At 39.2% G+C, this 26,991-nt stretch overlaps 1 protein-coding gene across 1 annotated transcript in view; it reads left to right on the forward strand.

Annotated features, from left to right (window-relative positions):
* The window catches only part of LOC120721224 (CUB and sushi domain-containing protein 1-like), a 412,254-nt gene that overhangs the window by 97,452 nt on the left and 287,811 nt on the right, over window positions 1–26,991 (forward strand). Inside the window, 1 exon segment of the mRNA XM_040011416.1 lies at window positions 11,743–11,959. Within this exon segment, the coding sequence (XP_039867350.1) occupies window positions 11,743–11,959 (217 nt within the window).

The raw sequence follows: 26,991 nt of genomic DNA on the forward strand, positions 1-26,991 counted from the left end.
ACCTAAATAAATTAAATTAAATTATAGTGTGAAAAGAGCATAGTGATAAATGAAGGTTGTTTCAGAGACATGAGAGCGAAAGAGAAAGGAGGAAGATAAGTGGATAATTTTCACAGCAGGAAGAGTTTCTAATGGAAATTAACATAAAATTATAAGGGACACACCTGGACAGGGGAGGCTTTGATTCCTTTATGAAGGTATAATTTGGGTTTCCATTTCTCTCTCTGTGTGTGTGTGTGTGTGTGTGTGTGTGTGTGTGTGTGTGTGTGTGTGTGCAGGTCTATCCCAATGATGCATACACCTGCACCTAAATAGGAAGAAATGACAAACAAAACTGCATACAGGTTAATGTGTGAAAAGAAAATGTGTCTTTTAATGTAGTTATCTGTTTACTCGTGCACGTGTTTGTAATGTTTATTTTAATCACTGTGCTTTTTTTTTTTAGTTAAATCAACAAAAACTATTGGCTAAGATCAAAACCTGGCTCACACAGTGAAAGCATGAAGGAACAGTAGGTATAAGGGTTCAGATTTACTAAGCGAAAGTTTGAGCCATGCCTCGTTTCTGTATGTTTTGCTTGGAAAATGGGAAACAAGCACAGTGATTTGTTGAAACATTCAAACATGTAGGGAAAAACAGTATATAAGGCAAAAACTGAGATTTGTCAGTATTGGGTATGACCATCTTTATTCTACAAAACAACCGTAATTCTCTTTGTAAATTCTTTAAGTAGTCTTCAGGAATAGTTTTCCAGGCATCTTGAAGGATATTCAAAGCTCTTCTTTGAATGCTGTTGCCGTTTGTTCTGCTCTCTGTCAAGATGATCCCGCACTGCTTCTTTAATGGTGGGTCTGGGATCTGGGGAGGCCAATCCATGACTGTGTTCGTCTATCCGGGTATGCTTTTACTGCATTGGCAGATGCTGATCAGACATTTTCCTGATCGTACTGCATGGCGGATGAAAATCTGATGGTACTTTTCTGTGTTTATAATTTGCCAAGTTCTCCAACACCACTGCCTGGCAGCTCAACACCATGACACAGCCTTCACTATGTTTTACAGATGGCTGAAGACATTCATTGTTGCACCTCTTTCCTGGTCTCAAGCTGACAATGATTTGAAGCTGACAATCAGCCTTTTCTGCCCTCTTCCCTTCCTTAAGAATAACTTCTTGACAGCCAGTCAGCAGATGGAGCAACTGAATGGCCAGGTGCTATGTCACGTCTCTGCTGTCAAGGAAATTACTTTCAAGTATTGTTTATCTGCTGTAGATAGTTTATTTTGGGCATACCGATTCTTCTTTTCTCCTCCACTTGTCCAGTTTCCTCAATTTTTTTTAAGTTTTTAAACTGCACACTATGCTGAGATGTGCATATGGATATGAAAGGTGTTCAGAAAACCTGGAGAGCAACCGCTTACTAAGTATTCATAAACTATAAAATAAAGCACGATCGCAACATTAGCGTGTATCCCAAGGTCTTTTTCCTTACTGATAGATGGTTGTTATCAGTTAGCAACAATAAACACTGCATTTTAATAAAAAACCACCAAAACAAACTCAGAAACAGAGACTGGGACAACAACAATAAAGGTGTCTTTAAAGACTAAAGCTGCTACTTGTGATGGATCATAGAGGGGGAAAACAATTGGTGATGTTTTTATTTAGAGAATAGAAAACCACTGTTCACTTTCAATGGCCGCAGGACCACTTTCATTTGTTTTTGGGTTTTTTTGTTTGCAGTAAAAACAGCATTATTGTCAGATGAAACAAGCAATTGATTTCCAGTGTCAGGGAGAAAGATAATACTTAGAAAGGGATAAAATTACAGAGAACGAGAGTAAGCGAAAGACAAAAACAAATGCAGATGTGGGACTTTGAGGTGCCAGGCTTCTGTTTTTTCATCAGTGACAGAGTGACCCACTCTTGATCGCTAGTTTCAGTTTATATTACAACATCTCAGCATAATAGCACTATTTACTACATACCAACACGCTCCAATACACCCAAGGCCATATCGCCTCATACATGCAGACTCAAAAACACAGTTATAGACAAAACACATATAGGATTGCTTATATAGCTTGCTTTCAGCACCCAATTTGCTTTGCTGAGCTCTAACACACATTCAGGAGGTTGCTGAGTTTGTTGATTCAAAATGTTTCCAGATAGCTTTGACCTTAGATCCTATGCGTGTTTCTGCTGGAAAATCTGTGTGTGGTTTCTTGTGTGCTGACTCTGGCTTGTGGGGGTATATCATATTTCTGGGGTTACTTTTCAAGAATACAAAGAAATGCATACATTTTGTTTCTGTTGTTGTTGTTTTAGCCCATCTCCAAAATAAGTGAAAAACTGAGCATACTGCCTCTTTTTTTAGACACAGTGCATGCTAGGGGGGCATCAGCGATTTTCATTGTCACATCTATTCTAGTAAGATGGCTCTGTGTATATTTGCATGTTTCCTTCATTGGCTGATGCACTCCTACATGGTGCTGGAAGAAAAACTAAAAGTTAAACTAAAGGAATGTTACTTTTACACACGCAACTTTACTTTGGATTGACATTAGTTATGCAAGATGCTGATTTCTTTCTTCTTTCTCCTGGCACAAAATAAATAAATAACAATACCAAACAATACCTTGTGTATGTGTGCACTTGGGTTCTTTGTTAGTTACCCCCTCAACTGCTCATTAATGTAACTATCTTTCAGCCACTCACATGGTCAAACTGTGGCCAATCAACTCAATGCAATAAGACACAGATAGAAAATACCTGACTGACAAAGGTTTATTTTCATTTTTCTCCAACTGTTGGTGTTAACAGTACCACTACAATTTTTCTATTGTGGATTTTTTTAGTTAAAAAAAAAAAATGCAGATTTTACCTGTGATCCATATTTCACATACTGTCAAAGTGCATGTCAGAGCACAGCTATGAGATTGCTATGACAGCCACATGCACTGTCCAATGGTGCTGAAATGAGTTCCATTAAAATGGAAAATTCAGTTTAATCTTTCATTGTTAATTTTAATTTAATTTAACAATGAAAAAACTACAACAACAGTATTTTCAGTGCAGGGCCATCATCCCTCTGCTTTCTCCTTTCTTCAGCCATTTCTCTTTGAAACCCATTGCGCAGGCTGTGAAATTCCTCCCACTGAAACCACAATTTCCCACAGAGCAAGTTTAGAATTAGTTGGCTTAGTGATCTGTACGTTTTTAATCACAACTTCATCTGTCATTCAAAATAAACTGACACAAGTGGAGAAACGTCTCACTCTCTCAGCATGCACTCTTAAAGCTCTGTGATGCCTCCTCTGTACAGCAATAACTGACACCATATAAAAGAAAGAAGAAAGTACTCAGATTTTTGTGACTGACCCTCTTGCATAAAAACTTCATGGAGGTACACTTTTGCTTAGAAAATAGTGCCAAAACTAAGCAAACATTGGAATTTAAATTTTCTCACATTGAGAAAGTATAGATTTTTAGGCTTTGTTTCCACTGCCATTAATTTCCAACAAATCACCTATTGCAGATTTAAAGAACCAGTTTAATTGATGTGACACATGATGTTGCATGAATCCATAACAGCTGCTTCATTTGTACCCACAGGTCTATGATGACGCTTCTAGGTTGTGGGCAAAACTCTTCTAACTTGCCATAGGGTGCGGAGTTGTTTCCTTGTTTCCTTACCTCCCTCTTTTAAGCTCAAAACAGCTTTTATGGATCATATACTTTGTCACAATGCACCCTGTCTGACTAAGGCAAACTCAGGTAATACCAAAACGAGAGAGTTTAAAAATATCTGTACTGTGAGTTTCAAAATGTACCAAACAAAACAGTCACACTAAGGACCGAACAGTCGTGTTCTAGTCTTGTTCTAGTCTTGTTCTTTTTTTAGTCAGTCCATTTTGACTTCAGGTCCCTGTGTGGAGTACAAAGATACAGTAACATCTCAGTCACCTTTTTTACTTTGATATGAGAGCCAGTCATGTCATTGAAATTATTTGAACATAAAAAGACAATCTGCACAACTCTTTTATTTCTTGTCTTCGGTAATGAGCTGTTATTGTGGCACATTTCCGCACTGCATTTGCCAACACTTCATAAAAATGCCCCTCGTGCTTTGGCGTGACTGGACTGACATCAGCTCCCCAAACCCCAAACAAATAAGTATGGGCTGCTCTACTGAGACTTTTGAAGCAAATACAAATAATGGATTGACAGAATTTCCACTGGTGCTTATGAACAACCATGTCTGCAGGCACACTAATACTGAAAAATTAATAACCTGGTTTCTAAACATTTTCGATGATGAATCAGATCTACTTTACAGTTTTCACAGATGGAGAAAGAGTGGTAGTAAGACCAATGATGTACTTTCAAATGATTTTTAGTTTGAAGTTTGTGTTTGGTTGTGTAGCTTCAGCTAGATTTTAATCCTGTGATTCATTTTCATTCACTTTAATCAGATCATAATTATTGAGCTGTAGGTTAAAAGATGATTGATTGCATAGGCAGACACTTGGTTTTCCTCAGAAATTCAGATGGTTGGCTTTTGAAAGTGAGAATTATATATATATATATATATATATATATATTAGGGGTGCAACGATACACAAAATTCACGGTTCGGTTCGGTTCGATATTTTTTCGATACAAAAAAATGTTCATGCATTTTTAATTTGTCATTTATTAAAATTATAAATATATATTTTAACTCAAAAGTACAGTTTTTAAATTTAACCCTAACCCTTGTGCGTGTTTTTTATTTTGACAGCGAATGCGCACCTGCGGACCACTTATGTGCAGCCCTGGTTATTTAGCTCGTCATATTGCAGCCACGGAAATTATTTTGTCCATGAAACCATAAAGCTGCACTTTCTTTTTGCCTTATAGTCTGATTTGTCATAACTTCTCCGTTTTGTGGTAAGCTTTTCTTTGGCTGTCACTTCTTCACCCTGACCTGTCTTATTTGGCTCAGCAGAACTGAAATGCTTTTACACGCTCACTCACATAAGCTCAGCGATTCTCTGCGCGATCAACCTCTCACATGTTTAAGCTTGCTGCGGGAGATTTCACTTGTCATGTTTGCATAGTAAGCTAACGATTAATAAGACGATGTCAGAGGAATTGGTGCGCAAATTATCATCACTCACAGATCAGTGCTGTCGCTCTCTATACACAGTTCGCACGATTGCAAAGTGAAAGCAAAAAAACAAGCGCAAATTCAAACGCGACTTCAATATGTCACATATTGACAGTGGCTCACCGATGCCAATGACATAATTACCCAGCTACATTTCTGAAAGAATGCAAAAGCATTGACATATATTTTTCCTACAATAGCCCGACGGGCAGGGAAGAGATAGATTTTGGTAGCCCGACTGAAAAAATCGCTAGCTCCGGGACGTCGGGCTAGCGATATTGCAAGCCCTGTATCTGATTGAGGAATCACTCATCTTTGGAAAAGAGAGTTTATTACAGAGAAATGGCTCTTTCCAAAATAAAAGCTATACTATCCGCTTCTTCTGGGCTATATTCTCAGCAGCATAAGGAGAATCATGTGCTAACAGCTGTCTAAATGACTCGGCTAAAGTTAGTAGCATGCTTGTTGTTTTTGTCTTTGCACTAGGATGATGTCGGCGTAAATGTGCAGTCATATTCGTTGTGTTCCCACTAGTGCTTTCAGGTTAATCTCGTTGAAATGACCTTAACGCCACAACACGGCAAATCTCCGTTAACGAGCTACCGCCGATCGCTCCGTGCATGGGGCTAGACGGCAAACACGTTAACGAGCTAACTGCGCTAACACACTAGTTCACACCAATGTAATTGAGCATTGCATGGCACATCCAACATACTGTTTTACTTTAGTCCATGACTCACTTACCTTCAGGGTCATACGTCACATGAAAACCAAAATAATTCCAAACGCCAGATCTGAATGTTGCAAGTAGAGCTTAACTTCTGTCTCGCTAGCTTGCCCTGCGCTCTTCCTTCTGACTATGCTGTCTGTGTTGAGCGCTCAGTGGATCTGCGCTCGACAGTGCAGCCTAGGCGGAGTAGTCGAACACAGATTCACTGAGCGCTCAACACAGACAGCATCGTCAGAAGGAAAATTGATAAAATAAATTACAAATGTTGTATTGTTCGATACATATGCGTACCGAACCGAAAGCACTGTATCGAACGGTTCAATATCGATACGAATATCGTTGCACCCCTAATATATATATATATTTTTTTTTTCCACAATGTACATAGAAACACATCGTGTGCATTTCTCTCCCATGATCTCCTTTCCCCCCCTTTATCGTTATTTCAGTCTGCTCTATCCTTGATCGTGTGTCTGACACACACACACACACACACACACACACACACACACACACACACACACACACACACACCAACCATTAATCCTATCTATCTCTGCTATCTTCAGACAGCAACCCCTATTCCTTGGTGACAATGTTTGGGATTTACTCTGGATGTAGCCTTGATTCTTCCTGTGTGACTCTGTGTGTTTTTCCATTTGTGTGTGAGCGTGAGTGTCATATGGAGCATGATACATGTCTTTCAATATCCATTGGTTGTTATGGTGACTGGTATTAGAGCATGTGCTCTCCCTTACCTTGCATTTGTTTAGCTGCCCTCTTCTTATTGTCGGTGCACATTTGGTTAACATTGAGTACATTAATATTGAATTTGACATATCGCCCCTTTGATTTATTTGACAAAAGGTTTCTATTCTGTTTGTTCAGTGTTTATTAGTTTGTCAGTTTGCACTTGAATGATTTTTGTGGCAAAAGCAAATATTGCACAACATGATCTTGGCCTCAAAATCACCGAGTTGAAATTTTGGGCAAAAGACTATCTGCTTTCAAAATCATCACTTTTCTGCACACCCTCATTATAATAAATGTAATTCTAATTAAAAATATGTGTGCTTACTCTTAGTAAAGTGAACTTAATGATGGCTGTAAAAGGATTCAGACTAGAGAACAAGTGTTAGAAGTAACTGCCTACACAGGAGCACAGGAGAAAGTATTTTCCAAAACAGTTTTTAGCATAGTTAACTGCACAGATGGACTTTCATACTATTTTCCAGAGACCTGCTTTTATCCCCAGTGAGCACCAACTAAATGCCCTGAACGCCTGAATCTATCTGCAGCCCCACTTACTTAAACAGTTTGACAGGGGGGCTGACAAAGACCGTGATAGAGAGAAAGACAGACAGAGAGAGGTTGTGGTATTTGTTCTTTGTGTGATAAATATAGCAGGTGAGTGGGTGGAATGAAAACAACCTAACACTCTAGCAGGATAAGAGAGGAAACACAGAAGATAGATATAATGATACCAGGAGAGAGACAAAGTGACGTAGCGATAATAATACTGAGGAAATGAGAAAGAAACGCAATGACGCTTAGGGAAAGATGAGATGATGCTAATACAAAGATAATTGTGGTGAACGAGTGATGTACAGAGAGCAGATTGGATGAAGGGATGAGAGAGCAGGATAGAGGCAGAAAGAGGAAAAAGGATGGGGGTAATGATGACAGAGCTGGGGGAAGAGATAGAGGAATTGAGCTGCAGGGAGGAAGACCACGAGGTAGACAGAGATGCATGGAGAGAGGTACAGGCATGGTGATAACACCGGTGTAATAAAGAGAGCAAGAATGGACAGAAGGTTTAAGAGAGGAAGATATAGAGAGAGGAGATGGAGAGAGATGGAGGGTTGCAGAGAGACAAACATAATGTGGGAGAGACACAATGATTCTGACACAGAGATAATGAAAAAGAGGGAGGGGGTGGTACATGAGAAGAGTGAGGGGGAAGAGGCAACGAGGGAAAGGAAAAGAGGATACCAGGAAAACAGACAACAGATTCCTCTCCTCTCCTCTCCTCTCTACTTTTTCATAGCTGGTATTGAATCACTGCAGTCAATAGTTCTACACAGCGTAACTTAGAAAGATGCATTTGATTTGTGGCCCAGCACGCTGTGGAAAGAAGAGGCCAGCATTTGATTTATGAGCCAGGGACCTTGTGGTCAAGTTCACTACAGCTCTCCACCTCTCTGCTGCTTCTCAGCACCTAAAATTTAACAGTCTGTCAGATTGCTATGTAGATTTTTTCATTGCACAGTCAAACCATTATCAAACAAAGCAGATTTTGTTTGGGTATGGAGGGCGGATGTGATTAAGAAATAATTCATTTTCCGCATTGCAAAAAACTATTGTACAAGTGGAAAAGCATCAAGTTGCTCTGGCTTTCCTGCTGACATTTGTCGTGCAGTTCCTGTGAATGCCTGTTACAAATAAGAAAAGCATCAAGCATTCTTTTTTTTTCACCGGTGGTATCTCACAGCAGTATTGCCGTGCAGGCTTGCTTGCATAATAATTAAAAGCCTCACAAATACCATGTAAAATCCTCAAATCTGTGGGATCTAAAGCAAACAAAATGTACATCTAAGACTTAGCCCTGTGTAGAAACAGACTGGCAGTGTGCATATTAGCATTTGCATTCACGTCAGCACCTGATTACACAGTGTGCAAACGGCACCACATTTTTATCCGCCTGTGTCTGAAGTGGCTATTTCACTCGCTACTTATAGACACACACAGAAATTGTCACACACACACACACACACACACACACACACACACACACACACACACACACACACAGATCTATCTCTTTTTTTTATTCTGTCATACTTAGCAAATAGCAAACTCAGGGTCTATATCTACTAGCTTTTTGCTTCACGACAGCAGTTCAGCTTACCATTCTAATGATGCTTAAAGTTATGCATTACTAGAAATGTAGACGATTTAAGTGAAGAGTGGGTGCTGATTAGCCTGTGTCTGTCAGCTAGGTCTCACCTCAGCTAGTTGAAGTCAATGAGCAGGACATTTTCATTGGATATATAAGGTCGGTGACTTCTGGTGCATGTTGACTGATTGATTGATCATTTATTTCAAGCATATGTATAGATATATATATAAGACAGAGCATAATTTAATGCAAAAATTTGATACATAAAATGGCTTGCTGTGCAGTTAATGTACTAACACACTGTGAGCCACGTTTTTACTCTAATTTTGATGAATGAAATTCTAGTACTTGTTTGTATACTATGAAAGTATCACAGTCTTTGATAGGAATCAGTGTCTCTGCTTTCTACGAACAAACATGAAACTGTTTAGTGCTCAACTTCCCTCTCCAGCAAAACCAGAATGGTGATTGGCCACAATACTAATCCAGATGTGAGTCCAGAAGCAGTGATGTTAGAGTTGGTGTGTCAAGCTTTTATGTAAAGTCCATGGTACTAACGTAGAACTAGAAGAATATACCATCTTTTCAATCTATTATTATGTTATTAGAGCACATTTGCACATTGAAATTGATGTGTATAACCTTTTTCTTTTATATTATTGGCAAGTTCTGATAACCAAAAGCTCATTTTATGCTACTTTTAAATTTAAAAAAAGTTGTTGGAATTACAGTGTTTGTTAGAAAGCAGGCCACAGTTGTTTGCTCACTGGTGGGCCACAAGAAGTTGCTTCTGAAAAAACAAATTACAGGATTTTACTTCCATGATGTAAATAGGTAGCATAGCTAAGAACACACTACTAACAGTAGAAATCAGTCTACTGATTTCCTAACTGAAGAGGGAAACTGAAGAGGGAGTCCTCAACTCTGCATTATCTAAGAGGATAAACAAAGTGCTTTTTACTGAAATGCCCCAAGTATGATGCTTACAATATGGTATCCGGGTTGATGTGCATATCCGCTGAATTCTTCTTATCCCATCTGCTCAAGAGGGGGATCTGGCAGCAGATGAGATGGCAGACAGAAAGAGAGAGACAACTGAAGACAGAATAAGGTACAGACACAGATACGGCTGAGGGGGAGAGGTGAACTGGGTTGGAAACACAGTGAAGAACAATCTGAAATTAATCTGGACACTCCAGATGGTTTGAAGTTAGTGAGTGCACATGTATGTGTGCTTCTCAGTTCCTGCCAGCTTGTCCATTTGGGCTTGTGTGTAGGTATTTACGTATTTGTGTGTTTTCTGTTTCTTCAGAGATACAACAACATCTGGTATGTACTCAATGAGCAGTTTCTGATATTAGCCTGATGGAAAAAGACAAAAACACACAAGAACAGCCTCACAAACATTTTGCTAACATTTGGTTGACTGGATTATGACCCAGTGAACAGGGAATGGAGTGTGTGCATGTCTGTGTTTGTGTGAAAGACTGCATTCTTAGTAATGTGCAGTTAAATACATGGCCATTGCTCTCTGACAGTTACTACTGGCTTTCATGTGTGTCACACAGACACACACTCAGCACCACACATCTTCATGTGCCTTGTATATTCTTCAAGAGTAAACAAGGACTGGATTAGGAGTTCTGTACCATAAGTTGTGTGCTGTTTTATTTCCACGAACAACACATGCCTCAAGTATGTGTTTTTCTGTTAAATGTATTCCAGCTAGCATTCCTCACTTAGCTTATTTCATGTTTGATTTACTTTCCTGGTGACTCTAAGTAGCATCCACTACTTCTGTTAAGTGATCCTAGATTTTTACATTTTGAAAACAGCTTTAATTATAATAGCTATATTTTTCTTATATTGAATTATAGAATTATATTGAATTAGCCTGGTAGCTATTTTAATTCTTTAGTATATATGTCTGTGCAAATAATGTTCATGTGTACATGTATATATTTAAGTTTGAAACACCTATTGTAACATAGAAATTGCAAACTTTGGATTGCATGAATTATATTGTATAAAGATTTTTTCTATAACTCTAACTGGAGGACTGTGTGTGTTCATGTGTCTGTGCTAAAGTTAAGTCATGACTAATTGAATCATCTTAATTTTGGCTTTTTTGTGATTATGAACCCTTTCCTCAACGGGTTGATGATTTAGGTTTCCACTGATCAATGTCACATCATTTTGTTCCTTAACAAATTACACAGTGTAAGAAGTGTCTATATAGGTCTACATTTATTCGTATCCATCTATTTAGTGATGGGATGGATGGAAGTCTAAGGGTTCTACAAGGTCTTACATTTGCAAGTGTTTGATGTGTGAATGTTTAATGTCAAGGGAGTTTACTGAGCGAGCAATGTGATCACATAGTGGATGTGATTTAAAAAGCTTCATATAGTATTTTTGTGCATGTATGAGTCTATATGAGTGTATGTGTTGTGGTAGGTTTTTTTCTGGATGATCATGTTTCTGAGACTGACAACACTGAGAGGATGGAGGCTATGAAATCTGAATATATGCCATGTGTGTTCATATTCAAGTGCTTTGCATGAAAGCTTTGAATGGCATATGCTACTGTGTCGAGGGAGGCTGTGAGACATGTCCTGCATTATATTTGAGTTGTGTGTGAGGACATGGGCTTGTTAACACTGGGCTTTGCATACTGCACATATTTAAGCTCTGCTCGATTTTTGCTTCAGATATACTATCCATTACAATATTTCTAAAGGGTGTGGAGCACAATGTATAAAAGAATGTGCGTTTAACTTTGGTCATGGGAGTTTGAATTGTTTGCATATTCCCTCTTCATCATACTGTTCTAATCTCTGTGTAAAACTAAATCTGAAGAATGCGTGGAACCTGATCGTATCCTTAAAATATATTTATTGTATAATGTATACTTTAATGCAGGATGTACATTTTCTTACATGTCTTATCTCTTTCTCTTCTAGCTGAGTCTTGTGGTGGTGTAGTCCAAGGTCTGAATGGCACCATAGAGTCACCTGGTTTCCCCCATGGTTATCCCAACTACGCCAACTGTACATGGCTGATAATAACAGGGGAGAGGAACCGAATCCAGCTAACCTTCGTCACTCTGGCGCTGGAGGAAGACTTTGATATTGTATCGGTTTATGATGGACAGCCCTCACCTGGCAACTTAAAAATGAGGTTAGCACTCATTCTTTCATTTTCTGTCTGATGTGGTTTCCTGTTCCTCTTTTTTTCTCAGTGTCTTCCCTCTTTCCAACCTAATCTCCCTCCCTCCACATCCTGATTTATCAGCAATGTTCATATATCTACTTGGTACTTGGACCGTTGTATATTTTGTTGGCCATCTTTTCTTCAAAATTTAGAAGAAGACTTAGCTCTAATCTGTCTGTCAATTTTAAGACAGGTAAAATAACAAGAAAATAAACCAAGCAGACATTTTTAATATTACAGTTGTTGGGAACAACCTAAAGGAGCACATCGCCGAGGGGTACAGTATAAGATATTTTAGTTTCTGCATATTAGTGTATAGGAAACAAAGATATGGTGTATAAACAACTCATCACCTAAGATTTCAGGTTACTAATGACTACTGTCTTTTGAAAGTGAGTTCAAAAACTTGCAGGAGTGAGCTTCATTGATTAAATTTGGCTTATTTCCCAATTCAGCATAATCTGAATAAAGTGCAGCTGCTCCATAGAAGTCCACTTACCTCCACCTTATACTTATGCCTTTATGATACGTGCTGGAACTCCTCCAGCATCTCAAAATAGTTACAAGAGGGCAAAGTCACAGAAGCAAGTTTGGCAAATAGGGCAGGTGTTTAGTGAAATGTGTGTAGGTGTAAGAAAGTGCAGTAGTACATCCAGTTTAAATGCCTCAGGTATTCAGATGTGGAGATCCCCAATGCAACTCCTCTGGTGGTTAAGGACTCTTAGCCAGTACATGTGGTTGTGAGTTAATAACTAGAAATTGCTGAGCTCATCTGGACTTTGTTCCACTCTAGAGTCTCTCTTGGTAAGAGGTGGTGAACAGGTTTTCTCCAGTTGATAAGAGTGCTGTTCTCCTGTGATATCAGGTCAAGGAATGAGTCCTAACTATAATATGAACATATGTGTTGATCATTTTTATGGTCACAATTTTTCAGTTAAGGGCTAAAGGGGTGTTAGGTCATGTGGCCTCAGGATCTTGTATCTGCCTTTTTTAGATAATATGGTCTTGTTGGCTTCATCAAGCAACGACTGCCAGCTCCCACTTGTTCCAAAGATCCAAAACCTAATTGTAGCTTAAAGTCATGCAGACAGATGGAACAGTGGAACAGTGGCCCGAATATAGCATCCTCTTTCTTCACAACTTCACTGCAAAATTTGAAGTGCTGTTATTTTGGCTAATTTGAATGTAGCATGCAAACTGAGAAAGTCTCACTAGGTTTAACAGCACTATATAGTGGTTAACTAAAAGCGTTCCCTGTGGATCAACAAAAATGTGCAGGAATATATAAGCCACTGATGAATTGGCAGCATCCCTATTTAGTGAGTGGAAAGAATGTAATATTATTGCAAAAAGGGCAGAGAGAACATCATCTACAGAGCTGGCAAACTGTAGGAAGCTTATTCATAGTGCTCTGCTTGTGTGTAGGAGGGATGAGCTGGGAATGCACCAAGTAGTGTTTAAGGCTGGTGGAGCAGTTATGGATAACATTGGGTTTTTCCTTGAAAACATCACATTGCTGTATTATGAGTCAGTGTTTGAATAGAATACTTTTTTTTTTTTTAGTGGATGGATAAGCAAGGAATAGACTACAGCGTGATTGGTTTGTGTGGAGGTTTACTGTAAATGCAGCCTCATTTTTGTGCTCAGCATACTACCATAAGGATCCTTGGTGTGCTGTCATGCTGAAAATGACCATGGGCAAAGAAAAGAGAATAATTTAAGAAAAGAATCCAAGTTTTTATAGGCTCAAAGTAAGATTTTGTGTCAGTAGTGTCACCCTCTTTATCTCTTCTGCGTTTATCATTTGTGTATGCCACGTGCTAGTTGTAGTTGCCTGTACTTAGTGTATGATTATTTCAGTGGATCTTTTGCAACGTTGGTGTATGCGACCTCATTATTCTACCTGTTGCTTGTTTTTTACATCCACACCAACCAGACGTGACTAAGAGGGATTTGTTTGGGCTTTTGTTATGCTTGGCCTCATTGAACTGTGGTACGATTATCTCATGAGATAGACTAGCTCAAGAGACTACTTCACAGCATAGCCGTATTAGAGCCTTTACTCTGTTAATTTACAAAATCTCTTTTAAAGGATAGGTCTGATTTAAGAGTGAAATGAGCTTGAGCATGTTGAAATGAGGACAATGATTAAACATATGAAATGTCTAAAGAAACTAAAAGTATATTAAACGCTGCAGCTGCAAAGCCGACTAGTTAAGATTTACTTTACTTACATAAAGTGTTCTGTATGTATCCATTCATCCATCCATCCATCTTCTGCCACTTATCCAGATTTAGGTTGTTAAACCTCCCTCTCCCTGGCCACCTTCTCCAAGCTAAGCCACCTGAGAGATATAATCTCTCCAGTCTGCCCCCAGGCCTTAAACACCTTTTTCCAGGCATCCTAGTCAGATGCCTGAAACACCTCAACTGGCTCCTTTCAATATGGAGCAGTAGGACCTCTACTCTGAGCTCCTCACCGTATCGCTAAGAGAATGCTAGTTTGCCTCTTATCTGTGATCTCATTCTTTCATCACTACCCAGAGCTTGTAGCCGTAGGTGAGGGTGCGAACGCAGCTCAACTGGTAAATCGACAGCTTTGCTTTCAGCTTCCGTTGATGTCATTGTGCATGTCTTCAGACAAGAAATACAAATCTTAGTTTTGGTTATCACCTTTGATTATCACCTTTTTTGCATGCTCCAAAATTCAAGATCTGACATCTTCATGCTTATGGGACTCAACAGAAGACGGCATATATCCATTTGTTGCACCTTAGAACTACACCTTTATTAACAGAATTAAAACACTGTGCTGCTGATAACTGCTTTGGCAGGTGAGCTGACCCGTTGTGGCAGCTGCCGCATTTTGCCAGCCTGGTCGCTCTGTCAGTGATGATAATTAGCCCTGGAGTTATTTGGGTCCCACATTCTCTGACCACTACCCAAACATGCCAACAGTATTTCCTTTTTGAACCTTCAACACAAAACATCAGTGCAAGGGTGATATATTGGATTTTCCTAGAGCTTCTGAACTTAAGTGCAGTGAGTTGCAGCAGGGAGTCCATTCCCAGCGCCATTTAGATCAAGTGACTAAGCTGGGAGATGAAGGGTCACTTTTTTCTCTTTCAGTTCTTCTGTTGATGTTAGCACTTCTCTACTCCTCTGAATAGTGCAGACATTTCTGGGGACAAGCAGCATATTGCTGAATTTAGACCACTGGCCAGCAGTCTTTTGTGCCCTAGGGCTCTCCCTGGTGTGTGTCAGTACAGGCAAAGCTTCAGCCCTGCTTGTAAGGCTTCCTTTGGCTCCAGCTGGGTGTTAGCAGCTACTGAATTCAGCCACTATCCTATTTTTTGCTTATAAAAGAGAGTAAGTCATGTTTTTACATGAAATATTTAAGCCTGCACATACAAGAGCTGATTTAAATTATCCGGCCGTTCTCTATCTGAGTTCCACAAGGCCAGTCATCGGCCGGTTGACCTAAAACCCTCTCCTCTTCTCAGCTAGTGCTGATATGAACCCATCAGGCTGCCTACATGGACAGTGGGATGCAGCCAAGAGGAGCTGACTGCCCTCTCTTTGTTCAGAAAGAAGAACACAGAAGACACAGGATATATCTTTCTCTAGCAGCCACCCCTCCAACTGCCCTTGGATCATGCGTACGGGGAATTCTTCAATCTCATATATAGAAGAAGGGCTGACCTGGCATCTGTGACCTCTTCTTACCAACCTCAGTTGTGCGTCAGCAACGGTAGAGAAGGGGTAGATAGATGTATAGATTTATTTTTACTTTATTTTATATAGAAATTTCAAATGTTAACAAAATGCTGCAGCTACAATATGAAAGAAGAAGTCGAGAAGAAAATTCTTGAGTACTGTAGCTATTAGTTTTGACTAGTTTTGAGTATTTTTTAAGTCCTTTTATCACTGTCAGTCCTGTCCCACTGGTGAATCCTGTCCCACTGGTGAATCCTGTCCCACTGGTATTCATTTCAGCTACGTGAATTCTAGCTGACTGTTCCTAGTGTGAGATAGTAAGGAAAGTAAAACTTTTTTTGAAAGACTTACTTATAAGTTAGTATCAGGTAAAGGTAGTTGGTGGGGTTTTTTTGTGGTAGTGCTGTGTTTCTGGTGAGTTGGGATAATATTTATATTACTGATTATAAAAGAATTGGTATGATAAGTTGCCACTATTTCTGTGTAGTTGCTGCTAGATTTCTCACTTGGGGGCTAAGAATAACAACGTTATTTTAACACATAACTGTGTTATGCTATTAAATTACCATTCTCTATTAACGTCATAGATGGGCAGGAATGATAACATTTGCTACCTAGCTGCAGCATTAACATCACTGCTTTATTATTAGCCATAGCCACTAGCTGTTATCTTAATGATAACAAGCAGCTTATGTGGTTATCAGGTAATTGCTAATGTTAATGTGTGCACCATCCAGGCTAATATTTATGATAGCCGTTTCTCTGTTGTTGAAATGGGAGCTCTACTGGCCTCCTGAAAATTTGGTGTTGTGAATTTAAACTACCTCAGCTACTTGTGACAGGAGGAGCTGTGTGCTTGTAGGTTTGCATTGCTGGTACCAATACTGCTGCATGATACTGTGGGATGAGTATCTATCAAATATTTATTTTTAGTATAAAATGGTATCCGTCTTTTTTTGACAACCCTAGTAGAATCAGTGAGTGTGTAACCTGTTATTATTTCAAGAACAAGGAAGTATTAGAACAGGGTTTTTTTCTTTGGACAGATATGAGAAAATAGAAATCTTTAATACGAATGAGAAGTGTTGTGTTTGGAGAAGGGAAAACACTGCATACCTATATCACAACTTTATCTCCCCTGTCACGATCACGATAAAAGATTTACAAATCATCCTCCTTCTGACTGCACTTTGATCAGTCTCCCTGTTATTAATGATAAAAAAGAACTAAATACATTTTACACATGATTCATTAGATAACTGAAGTCCTGTGCACATTATAATTGTGTAAAAACCCATTTTACTCTTTGCTCTCATTCTATTAGAAAGATGTTGATTCATATGTTACCCTGCTCTTTGCATCATAACATATTTTTATATGTCCTCCAAGTTAACATCATCATTAAACCTGAATTCATAAGTTAGATATGGAAAGAAAGTTGAAATGCTGCTCTAGGTACATTTGCAGCCATGATCTAATTCAAGAGCCATGTGCACATGTGGTCTCTGTGCAGGCTGGAACACCAGTCCTGTTCTGAATGAATTAGATAGCTTCCCTAGCTGTTGACACTTACATCGCTTCAGCACACTTGGCTTTGAACAGAGACAAGTGTGGCTCTTTAAAACGCATCAAAACAATAGAAGCGACTCGAGCCATATGTGCTACATGTTTAATGTGTGACACGTAATTGCAGGCTGACTCTGACTGTACACTTTTGCTACTTATATTTGCTACATTTAGACAGCTTCCAGCTCTCCAGATAGCTCATTATCAAAGAAAGCACAGGAAGAAGCTGTGTGGATTTGCTTTGACCACTGCAAAAATTGTCATCACAACGACACTATACAACTGCTGCCAACAGTTATCTATACTATCACATCAGCCACAAGTAATGTACAACTACAACAAAACCCAAGCGCGTACTAAAGAATTAACAGTGTCCTGATTTTGCCTGGATAAACGGAAGTAATTACTGATGCCCAAGGTTAGCTGGAGGTCATCTTAATATGAACAGACTGACAGACAGAGTGCAATGCACTGGCAAAAACCTTCAAAGCACCTAAAATGAACATAGCGTTAATGCAGACCTGTTATACTGGTTTGTATCTGTTAAATAAATTATATATTTGCGCTGTTTTAGTCAAATTGGATGTTAAGATTCTTATCCACAATGCAATATGATGAAAAAGGAGCACCTGGAGAGTCTAATAAGACTTTGGGATATAAAGGACAAGGACCACTTCCTGGTCAAGATGGGGAGGAGAAATAATTAAGAGTGAGCATCTTAGCATTATACAAAGATAAAAGTTAGGAAAAATGTGAATATATCTCCAACTGTGTCTCCTGTAGTGTCATTAAACCCTGAAGTGGTACTCATCCTGTCTTAAGAACCAGAGTTTTTGGCTATTGTGTATTTGTTTATGCCATTGATTTACATGAACTCAAATATATACACATATACACACACACACATATTCAACTACCAGTGTTGAATAATACGTGTTTGCTTCATTGCTCACTAACCTTAACTTCCCGGTTCATTTATTTTGCTTTCAGTCATGCTCTCCCACTCTCCTTGTTTTCCATCTCCTCAGCTTTACTTTTTTATTCATCTCACTCTTTTTTTTCTACATTTCCATCTGTGCTGCTCTGTTTTTACGACTCCATTCCTCTTCTGCGCTTCATTTGTTCGTGTTTTAAATTTTTCAAAATGTTACTTGTATATCTTACTTTTTATTTTTTATGTTTGCAGTCTGGAAATCACATGGATTTTAACATAGCTGTACAGATTAAAATTTGTAATGAAAACCAAATGATTACTTCAAAGTAAAGAGACATTAACCAAAGGGAAATTTATGAACTGCTTCACCTGTAAAAACAAATGAAAGCAAAACAGTCGGTGGAGCATTTAGTTCTCAAAATGTGACTGATCTCGGTTTAATTAAAATTATAACATTGCAATAGTTTTAATGGCAGGTCCACAATAGCGCTCGTGTTGATCAGACTGAAGCCTTTTGCCTGAAAATTTTACCTGTATTAGAAATTTATGCAAAAAAACAGGGTTTGTAAGAATAATTACTCAATACTTAATTCAGCAATGAACTTAATTCAATGTTATCATATGAAGTAATTTTCTGTAGTTATGTATGTCTATTATTTTTCTTTGTCTGTCTGGCATAACTTACTACATCATAGCATACAATGAAATATAAACATGTATTGACTCATATTCTATTATACTAGATATGACTGGTGAAAATTAGTCAAAGATACACTCACTTTATTAGGTATGCCCTGCTAGTACCAGGTCAGACGCCCCTTTTGCCTGTAGAACTGCTTCAATTCTTCGTAACATCAACAAGGTGCTGGAAATATAGCATAACACAGTTGTTGCAGATTTGTCGGCCGCACATCCATAATGTCCGTCTTCCATTTCACCGCATTCAGAGGTGCAACAAGTGGTTATGTTAGTTACTGCTGCCCTCCAAACAGCTTGAAGTAGTCTGGCCTTTCTCCCTGACCTCTGACATCGACAAGGCATTTACACACAGAGAACTGCTGCTCACTGGATGTTTTCTCTTTTTCTGACCATTTTCTTTAAACCTGAGCAACCAGCTTGTCTGGCACCAACAACCACACCGTGTTCAAAATCACTTACACCACCTTTCTTTCTCATGCCTTAGTTTGAACTTCAGCTGGTCTTCTTAAATCTTCCTACATGTATTGAGTTGCTACCATGTAAATGACTGATCAGATATTTGTGTTAACGAGTAGTTAGCAGGTGCAGATGATGACGCAGTTGGTGAATTTTATCAAATCAGATTGGATACGTATATTACGTGCCAACTGCTCAGAAATATATGCATTGCTGTGACGCTGAACACATTCAGCTGATTGTTTCACTTGCTGTGTAAAATATTAGTCAATATCAGAGGTGGGACCAAGTCATTGTTTTGCAAGTCTCAAGTAAGTCTCAAGTCTTTATCCTCAAGTCTCAAGTCAAGTCTCAAGTAATGTCAGGCAAGTCAGAGTCGAGTCTCAAGTCACTGTTGTAAAAGTCCAAGTAAAGTCACAAGTCTGAAATTTTGAATTTCAAGTCCTTTCGAGTCTTTAAAAAAAAAAACGAAAAAAAAAGCATGTTGCAGTTATGCTAAATGTAAATATTAGACCATGTAATTTTTAAATCTGTGTTTTTCTCAACACATGACAAAATAGTGAACTTAGAAAATATACACAAATTGTGAAATTGCACCTCTTTAGAATGCAGCTCAATTAAACCTAGCTCCAAGAATAATTTTCACCAACAGTTCTGAGATAAGCTGCATGTTATTCTTGGATGCGGTTGTAGGACCGGCTTTAAAATCGCATGACAAAAATATCATACACATTAAAAAAACTGTATCACCAACGTAGCCTGGACAACATTTGCTAGTTAGATGAAGTCAGCTATCTCATCGTAGCATATTTATATGCATATTTATAATCATACGGTTCTTGGAGTGAGTGCATACACTCATGAAGTTTAGTAACTTCCGGTCACTGCAACAAGCCCAGGTACAGTTTACCGACGGATGGGTACAGGACCTTGAAATGCACCGTGTAGAACGAAAGACCATCGTACGTAAGTTTACCAGTCTCACAAACTGTCGTCATAAATACACATTCGTTAACCGTTTATTAATAGGACCTTTGAGCTCAATGGTAATTAATTAGTAGTGGAAATAATTTCTGGTTCATTACAGAAATGTAGCAGTGACAATAATACTGTATGCTGTAATCGTACTGGGCAATTAGTGATACAAAACAACTGTTTTACCCTGTGAATAAAAGTATATGTTTTTGTCAATGTACCATAATAACAGAAGCGAAACACAATATTCTGTCAGGACAATTCACTATTTATGCACAATAAACAAAGGAGCATAGCGCGACAATTTCTGTTCAGCGCCAGACTTGCTTGTAACCTATATCACCAATTATGTTAAGAAAAATGACGCATTAACTACAACAGCAGACTGACCTTTGTGGAAATGCTTGGAGCAGACTAACCTGTGAGCTGGAGTGTTCTGGGACGTTATATTTGGTCTTTGAATGGCTGCAATCCAGTCGCCTCTTTGTTACTTCGGAAACATGGCTCGAACAATTTCTCTTCAACGACGTAATCCGATAACAACAGATCTCTTTACCCGTCGGCTTCCCGTGGCTGTCATGCAACCGGCTATTGCAGTTAATAACACAACAGCTTCTTGACATTTTTGTGTTTCTTTTTATCGCTGTATAACTGATTTTAATTGAAAGCCTGCGTGCGCTAGTACCGCTTGCCACGAGTTCCCAGAATCCTTTGCGGTTCTACCCGTGAATGACGTCACATTTTCAATCTCTATATAATATGCATGTTAAATTTTATATTTGGGGTGAAATATCAAGTCTTTTCAAGTAAACCGGTTCAAGTCCAATTCAAGTCCCAAGTCATTGCTGTAAAAGTCCAAGTCAAGTCACAAGTCTTAGAACATTTTTTCAAGTCAAGTCTAAAGTCATAAAATTAATGACTCGAGTCTGACTCGAGTCCAAGTCATGTGACTCGAGTCCACACCTCTGGTCAATATAAATACAGTTTGTTGATTTCTTCAGTGATATAAAATGCAATCCGGTTGTTAAGTCTGACGTCACTAGCCGTGTCTGGGCCTAAACTCCGCTGCAGGTCCATATATCAAACGATCACTATGGCATTACTGAGAGTTGAAAAACTGTCTAAAGTTTTATTCATCTTTAATAAAATGATCAGCGTTCTTCTCTACCAGGTGTAACAATTGAGTTTAACATCCAGGCATCCATGAAAATGGAATTTATGACATTTAACGGAGTTAGAAATTAGCAGGAAGTTAGCTCGCTAGCTTCTATCTAAATACAATATAGCATGTCCTGACTGCAGGGTTTTGGAAACAAATTAAAACGTACAGCTCTGCTATCACTTCCAACATAAATGAAGACAGAAAACTAAACAGCAGTGACGTTTGTAGAGGTTACTGAAGTTTGGCTAGCTGGTATATAATGATGTGCTACGTGACCGCTAGCGACACAGCTATGTTAGCATAATATAAACAAGCTAACTTTTTTTCCACTCGATAAAAGTTAACGTGAGTGTTCTCGGTGGTCAGGAACAAATGTAATCGCATGGCAGGGTGCTGTAAAAGGACCAAACTTCAGCCAGGAGAACAACTGAGATAATCCATCCACAATACGAGGTTAGTCATTCATATACTGCTGCATGGGCTGGGCTGTAGTTACATCCTAAGGTTTTAAAAACTGAGCTTAAATAAATGATTAGTGGTAATAAAAGCCGAGGGAGGTCAACAGTGATCACTGACTGTTTTAGGAGCTTTTTGAGATTAAATAGAAGAAAATGCAAAACATTAAACATGTTAAGAACACAAAAGCCATATTAAACGCAGACTACTTTAGGCCCGGAAGTAGGATTCGTCACGTCATCACTTAACGATCGGATAGGCTATGTAGCGCATGCCGTACTGTTCCATTACTAGCTTGCTAGAGATACATTAGTAGTTTGAGCTTTATATAAATGCTACAGTGGACCAGAAAGTACACAACCAAAGAATAAAGATGCCTTCCAGTAACAAAGAAACCCAGTGGAGTTCAGAAAATAATGAGAAACATCTAATGGATTATATCTCATCAAGAAAATGTACTTACAGACATCATTTGAAGATCACACGCACATACAAAAACTTAGACTACTCTCAGTAACTGCAGAGTAAAAATCACACTTTTCTGAGGAAAAATAGGCCAACACTAGATAACCAGGCAATGGAACTAATCCAGGAGTACCGCTAGGGAAGGAAGGAGTGAAGTAAAGACAGAAAGAGATTGGGGGAGGGAGGAAGGTAGGACTGCTGAGGAAAAGAGAGAGAAACAGGACTAGCGAGGGACTCAAACACACTAACACACACACTGCAAATACACACAGATGGAAGATACTAAAGCTAGTAGAACTAAGTCCCTCTGCGGTTGGTAGTTCTGTCCGTCTGTCTGTGTCTTATTGTATTCTTGATAATACTCTAAGCTGCTTCAACTTGTCACCAGCACATCACAAAGTTGAGAACAGTTTTCACATTATGATAAGAGTTGAACAAGCGTAGAAACTCGAACAGTACACATGATTTCTGCCATATAAGCATTTACATTTTCTTCCTTGCTATTTTTTATTCATCTATAGCTGTGTTTTTCCACGCAGATTTGATGGAACGCTTTACTGAAGACTTCTGTTGTGATTATCAAACACTTCCTCCTCCTGTAGGTTTGAGAGAGAACTTGAAAAGCTCTATGGCTAGGTCTTTCCCCCCCCCCCTTTTTTTTTGTAGAATGGCAGCTGCAATCAGCATGGAGCCACAGCAGTCACAATAAATTAGAATACATTTACTCCTGTAGCTTAATCCACTTGTTGGCCGTTTGCATGAATGCTCAGTATGATCAGAACATTAAATTTTTGGCAAAATATGCAAAATAACCTTGCTTTGGAACTTGCTTCTAAGCCGTTTCTCTTTATTTATAGTTGTAACTATTCATTTTTTTTCTTAAAACTTGCCTGTGACTTAACCTTATATTTGCAATGCACACAACCTTGTTTGTTCCCCAGGTTCCACTGTAGCTAGTCAGTCAAAAAAATGTGTTATTTCCAAAAATGAAAGCGACCGGGAGGAGCAGCGTCTGCTGTAGCAGACTGTGGACTGATGCTGAGTTCAGCTGTTGGGCTGGACTCTAGGACTGATGAGAACATTTAGATCCGCGGGCCTCCCGCCTCACCAAACACCTGTTACTGCTGAGACACAGTGGGTGGTGTGGGGATACAGAAGAAAAGATGAAGTAATAAAAAGAAAAAAGTTACAGGTAGACAGAAAACAGATCGAAACGGAGATGAAATAGAGCAGAGGGGCTCCATATCAGGATGGAAGAAAAAAAAGAGAATTAAAAAACCAAAGAAAACTGTTTACATGTAGCCAGGCTGCAGCTGAGCTGTCATTAGTCGTCTCTGTGAGGTGTGCATTTTGATCACTATTCTACATTGAACATTCCCACATGTGGTATATGCCACTGTCTACAATAAAGCCTGAATTCCCACTCACATGTTTTTCAGATACCCACAGTAACAGTTAAATTAACCATGAATCCACTCTGGGATTTATCACAGAAGTTTCATTTTGGTGAAACATCTGACTTACTTATTTATTTTTATATATTTTTTTATATTGTGACAGAATATTAAAGCAAGTGTGAAAACTGGGTTAGAAACTACAGCAGGAAAAAAAGCAAGAAATAGGGAATAAAAGAATGAAACTGTAGGGGTCCCAAAACAGATCTCCAACAAAAGAAACAAACAAAAATCAACATGACAATTCAAAACACATCTCTACTGGATAACACAATCTGAATGACGTGTGCACCCATGACTGGCTTACCATTGCTACCCACAATGTTGTTTCTATTTTAAACGTGCAATATAGCCATCCATGCTTCCAAATTGGAAGCAAAGAAAGCAAAGGAACAGTTTCTGATGTTAGTCATCTCCAGTACAGCAAAATAGTCAGGTTTCTAGTAATATTATTGGCGATATGTTAAGGTGTGCTTATCCTAATGTTTTCTAATGATTATTTTGGATGGTGTTGTGTGGTTGGTGGTCGCCTAGTAATCTGTCTGTTAAGTCTGATGTCATTAGCTATTCATATGCTTCTTCGGTTCCCAAAATCGAATACTTACCGAGGCACCACTGACAAATAAATGGCCCACATGATTTCATCCATCCATTTTCCTATACTTATCCAATTCAGGGTCACGAGGGGCTGGAGCCTATCCCAGCTGTTAAAGCAGGAGAAGCAGGGTACACCCTGGGCAGATTTCAATTCTGTCACGGGGTAACCCATAGAGACATACACCATTAGATTTACCAAACCCAGTGCATGTCTTTGGAATGTGGGAGGAAGTCGGAATATCCGGAGAGGACCCATCCAGATATGGGAAGAACAAAAAGCCCCCAACTGGGTTTAAACTCAGGACCATCTTGCAGTGTCTTGTCAATGTTAACCACTGCACCACTGTGCCAGCCACAAATACTTTTAGATCCACTAAAATGATCAGTGGTTGACCTCCCTGATATTTCAATAAAGTTTAACATCCAGGTATTAAACAAGGTTTTATGTATATTATAACAGTTATGTCTGAAGTATTTCAAGAAAACTAAAACATATACCTTTACCAGATACCAGATTTTATTCTTCTTTAATCACCAATTTGTAAAGTAATCCTTTAAACTGTTTAGGTTGAGACATTTATCTTTTTGCATATACTTAGAAATGTCAGTGCAAAGAAACACATGCATTCATTTTTCTCTGCTTATTAATTCAGGGTTGCAGGGGTGCTATAGCTTACCGCAGCTGTCATGGGGCATGAGGTGGGGTATGACCTGGGCAGATCGCCAGTCTGCCACAGACCTTATGCTGGGCAGACACTGTGCGATTTTTTTTTCAGTCGCGCGATTCAGCTCCTGCTCAAACTGTACGATTGACTCGCAGGGGTTAGAAGTTTGTAGGTCACGATGCAGGGTCTCACACTATACCGCCCGATGCTCTGATGCAACCTGAGTGCTCAAACTGTGCGTCCATAAAATGAAGGTTATAACAGATATTCTGTCGCTCGCTCTCCCTCTGTCTTTCACTCACACCACCACCATCAACTTTGCTAAATTGCTAATGAAAAACATTGATCAGGCAGCTGTGATTGAACAGCAATGTAGATCCAACTATTTTCATGGTTGTTGTGGTCGTGATAATTTTGTGAGGCCACATCGAAAAGGCTCGGGTGAGCTTGCCAAAGTTCTACAAGTTGTGCCTCCATCGCTTGTGCCCAGATCACACGCTGCACTGCCGTGCTGCGCTGTCTTTCCGCTGACATTTGTGTTTGCGCACGCACAGTGTGAGAAGCTGCGGTGAAACCCTCACAACGGTCGCGAGGATTTCAAACCTGTTTGAAATCCTCGCGACCGTCGTGAGGTTTGAGGTTTGAAATCCTCACGACCAAGCGATTGATGATCGGGAGCTGGTCGTGAGGTGTTAATCGCTTCTCGTTACCCCATGTATACTACACGATGCACGACGCACGATGAAGGCCAAAATCGGGCCGATCGCCAAAACAGTCGCACGACTCAAAAATCGGCTCAAAATGGGCCAAAAATCGCACAGTGTACGCCCAGCATAACACAGAGGGAAAGACAACCATTTGCACTTACTGTATATTCCCTTTAGAGTCACCAATTAACCTAACATGCATGCCCTCCAGGCACTCTGACTTCCTGGAGAGAACCCCCACAGACACAGGGAGAACATGCTGTGTCTTTCCTCCATAGACGAAGGCCCCAACCAGCCAGTGGATTTGAACCCAGTCCTAAACAAAAAGCTAAGCCCAAGCTCAACTAATTCAACTAATCAGCTCATATAAACAGTAAACAATTAGAATGATGTGTTTTTAAGCTGAAAGCAAAGTACCTAAACCCTGTGCAGCAAGGTATTGTTATGATCCAGAGCAAAACAACTGGGTCTGCTTTCACCAAGGTCATCAGGATGTTTGGCATCATCCTCATTATACTGTAAAATTCATGCGACTGCTGTTGTATAAGAGGCTTGTAGTCTGATTCACTAAAACGCCCAAACAATTACTTTCCTGCTGGGATAAATAAATTATCACAACATGTAAGCATTTCTACTTGGAGACGGTGCTGAAATATCACCTCAGATCCAGAGTTTACAAGGCAAGATTCAGATCTATAGTAACAGCCATTTCTAACTCTCTCTTATTTAGCACTATCCCTTAGGCATAGCAGTTGATTTATATTTTACATTTCAAAACATCATACATCATTAGATGTAATGTGTGCAGCATTCAGACACGAGGCCCCTGGCACTCCTTTCCACACTGGTTGACTGGCAGAGTAAACGGCTGGCTGAATGGCTGGCTGTCATTTTTTTAGAACATCTGAGCTGGCATTTATCCAGAAAATCTCTTGTTGTTTTTGCCCCCTTTGGGTATTTGCTGAGCAGTAATACGGAATATACACTTCCTGAAAATACAGATAAAAAATTGTTTGTTTGTTTCAGACACATCAAGGTGGAAAGGCTGGCTGGTAAAAAGCCAGAGTTTGAAATGCCTCCAAAAGAATCTTTTTTTCCCCTCCAACAGATACATCAAAGTACAGAGACGAAAGCGCTTTGATATGA

This window comes from Simochromis diagramma, unplaced genomic scaffold (genome assembly GCF_900408965.1).
Source record: "Simochromis diagramma unplaced genomic scaffold, fSimDia1.1 OVJJ01000603.1, whole genome shotgun sequence".
Classification (NCBI taxonomy): Eukaryota; Metazoa; Chordata; class Actinopteri; order Cichliformes; family Cichlidae; genus Simochromis; species Simochromis diagramma.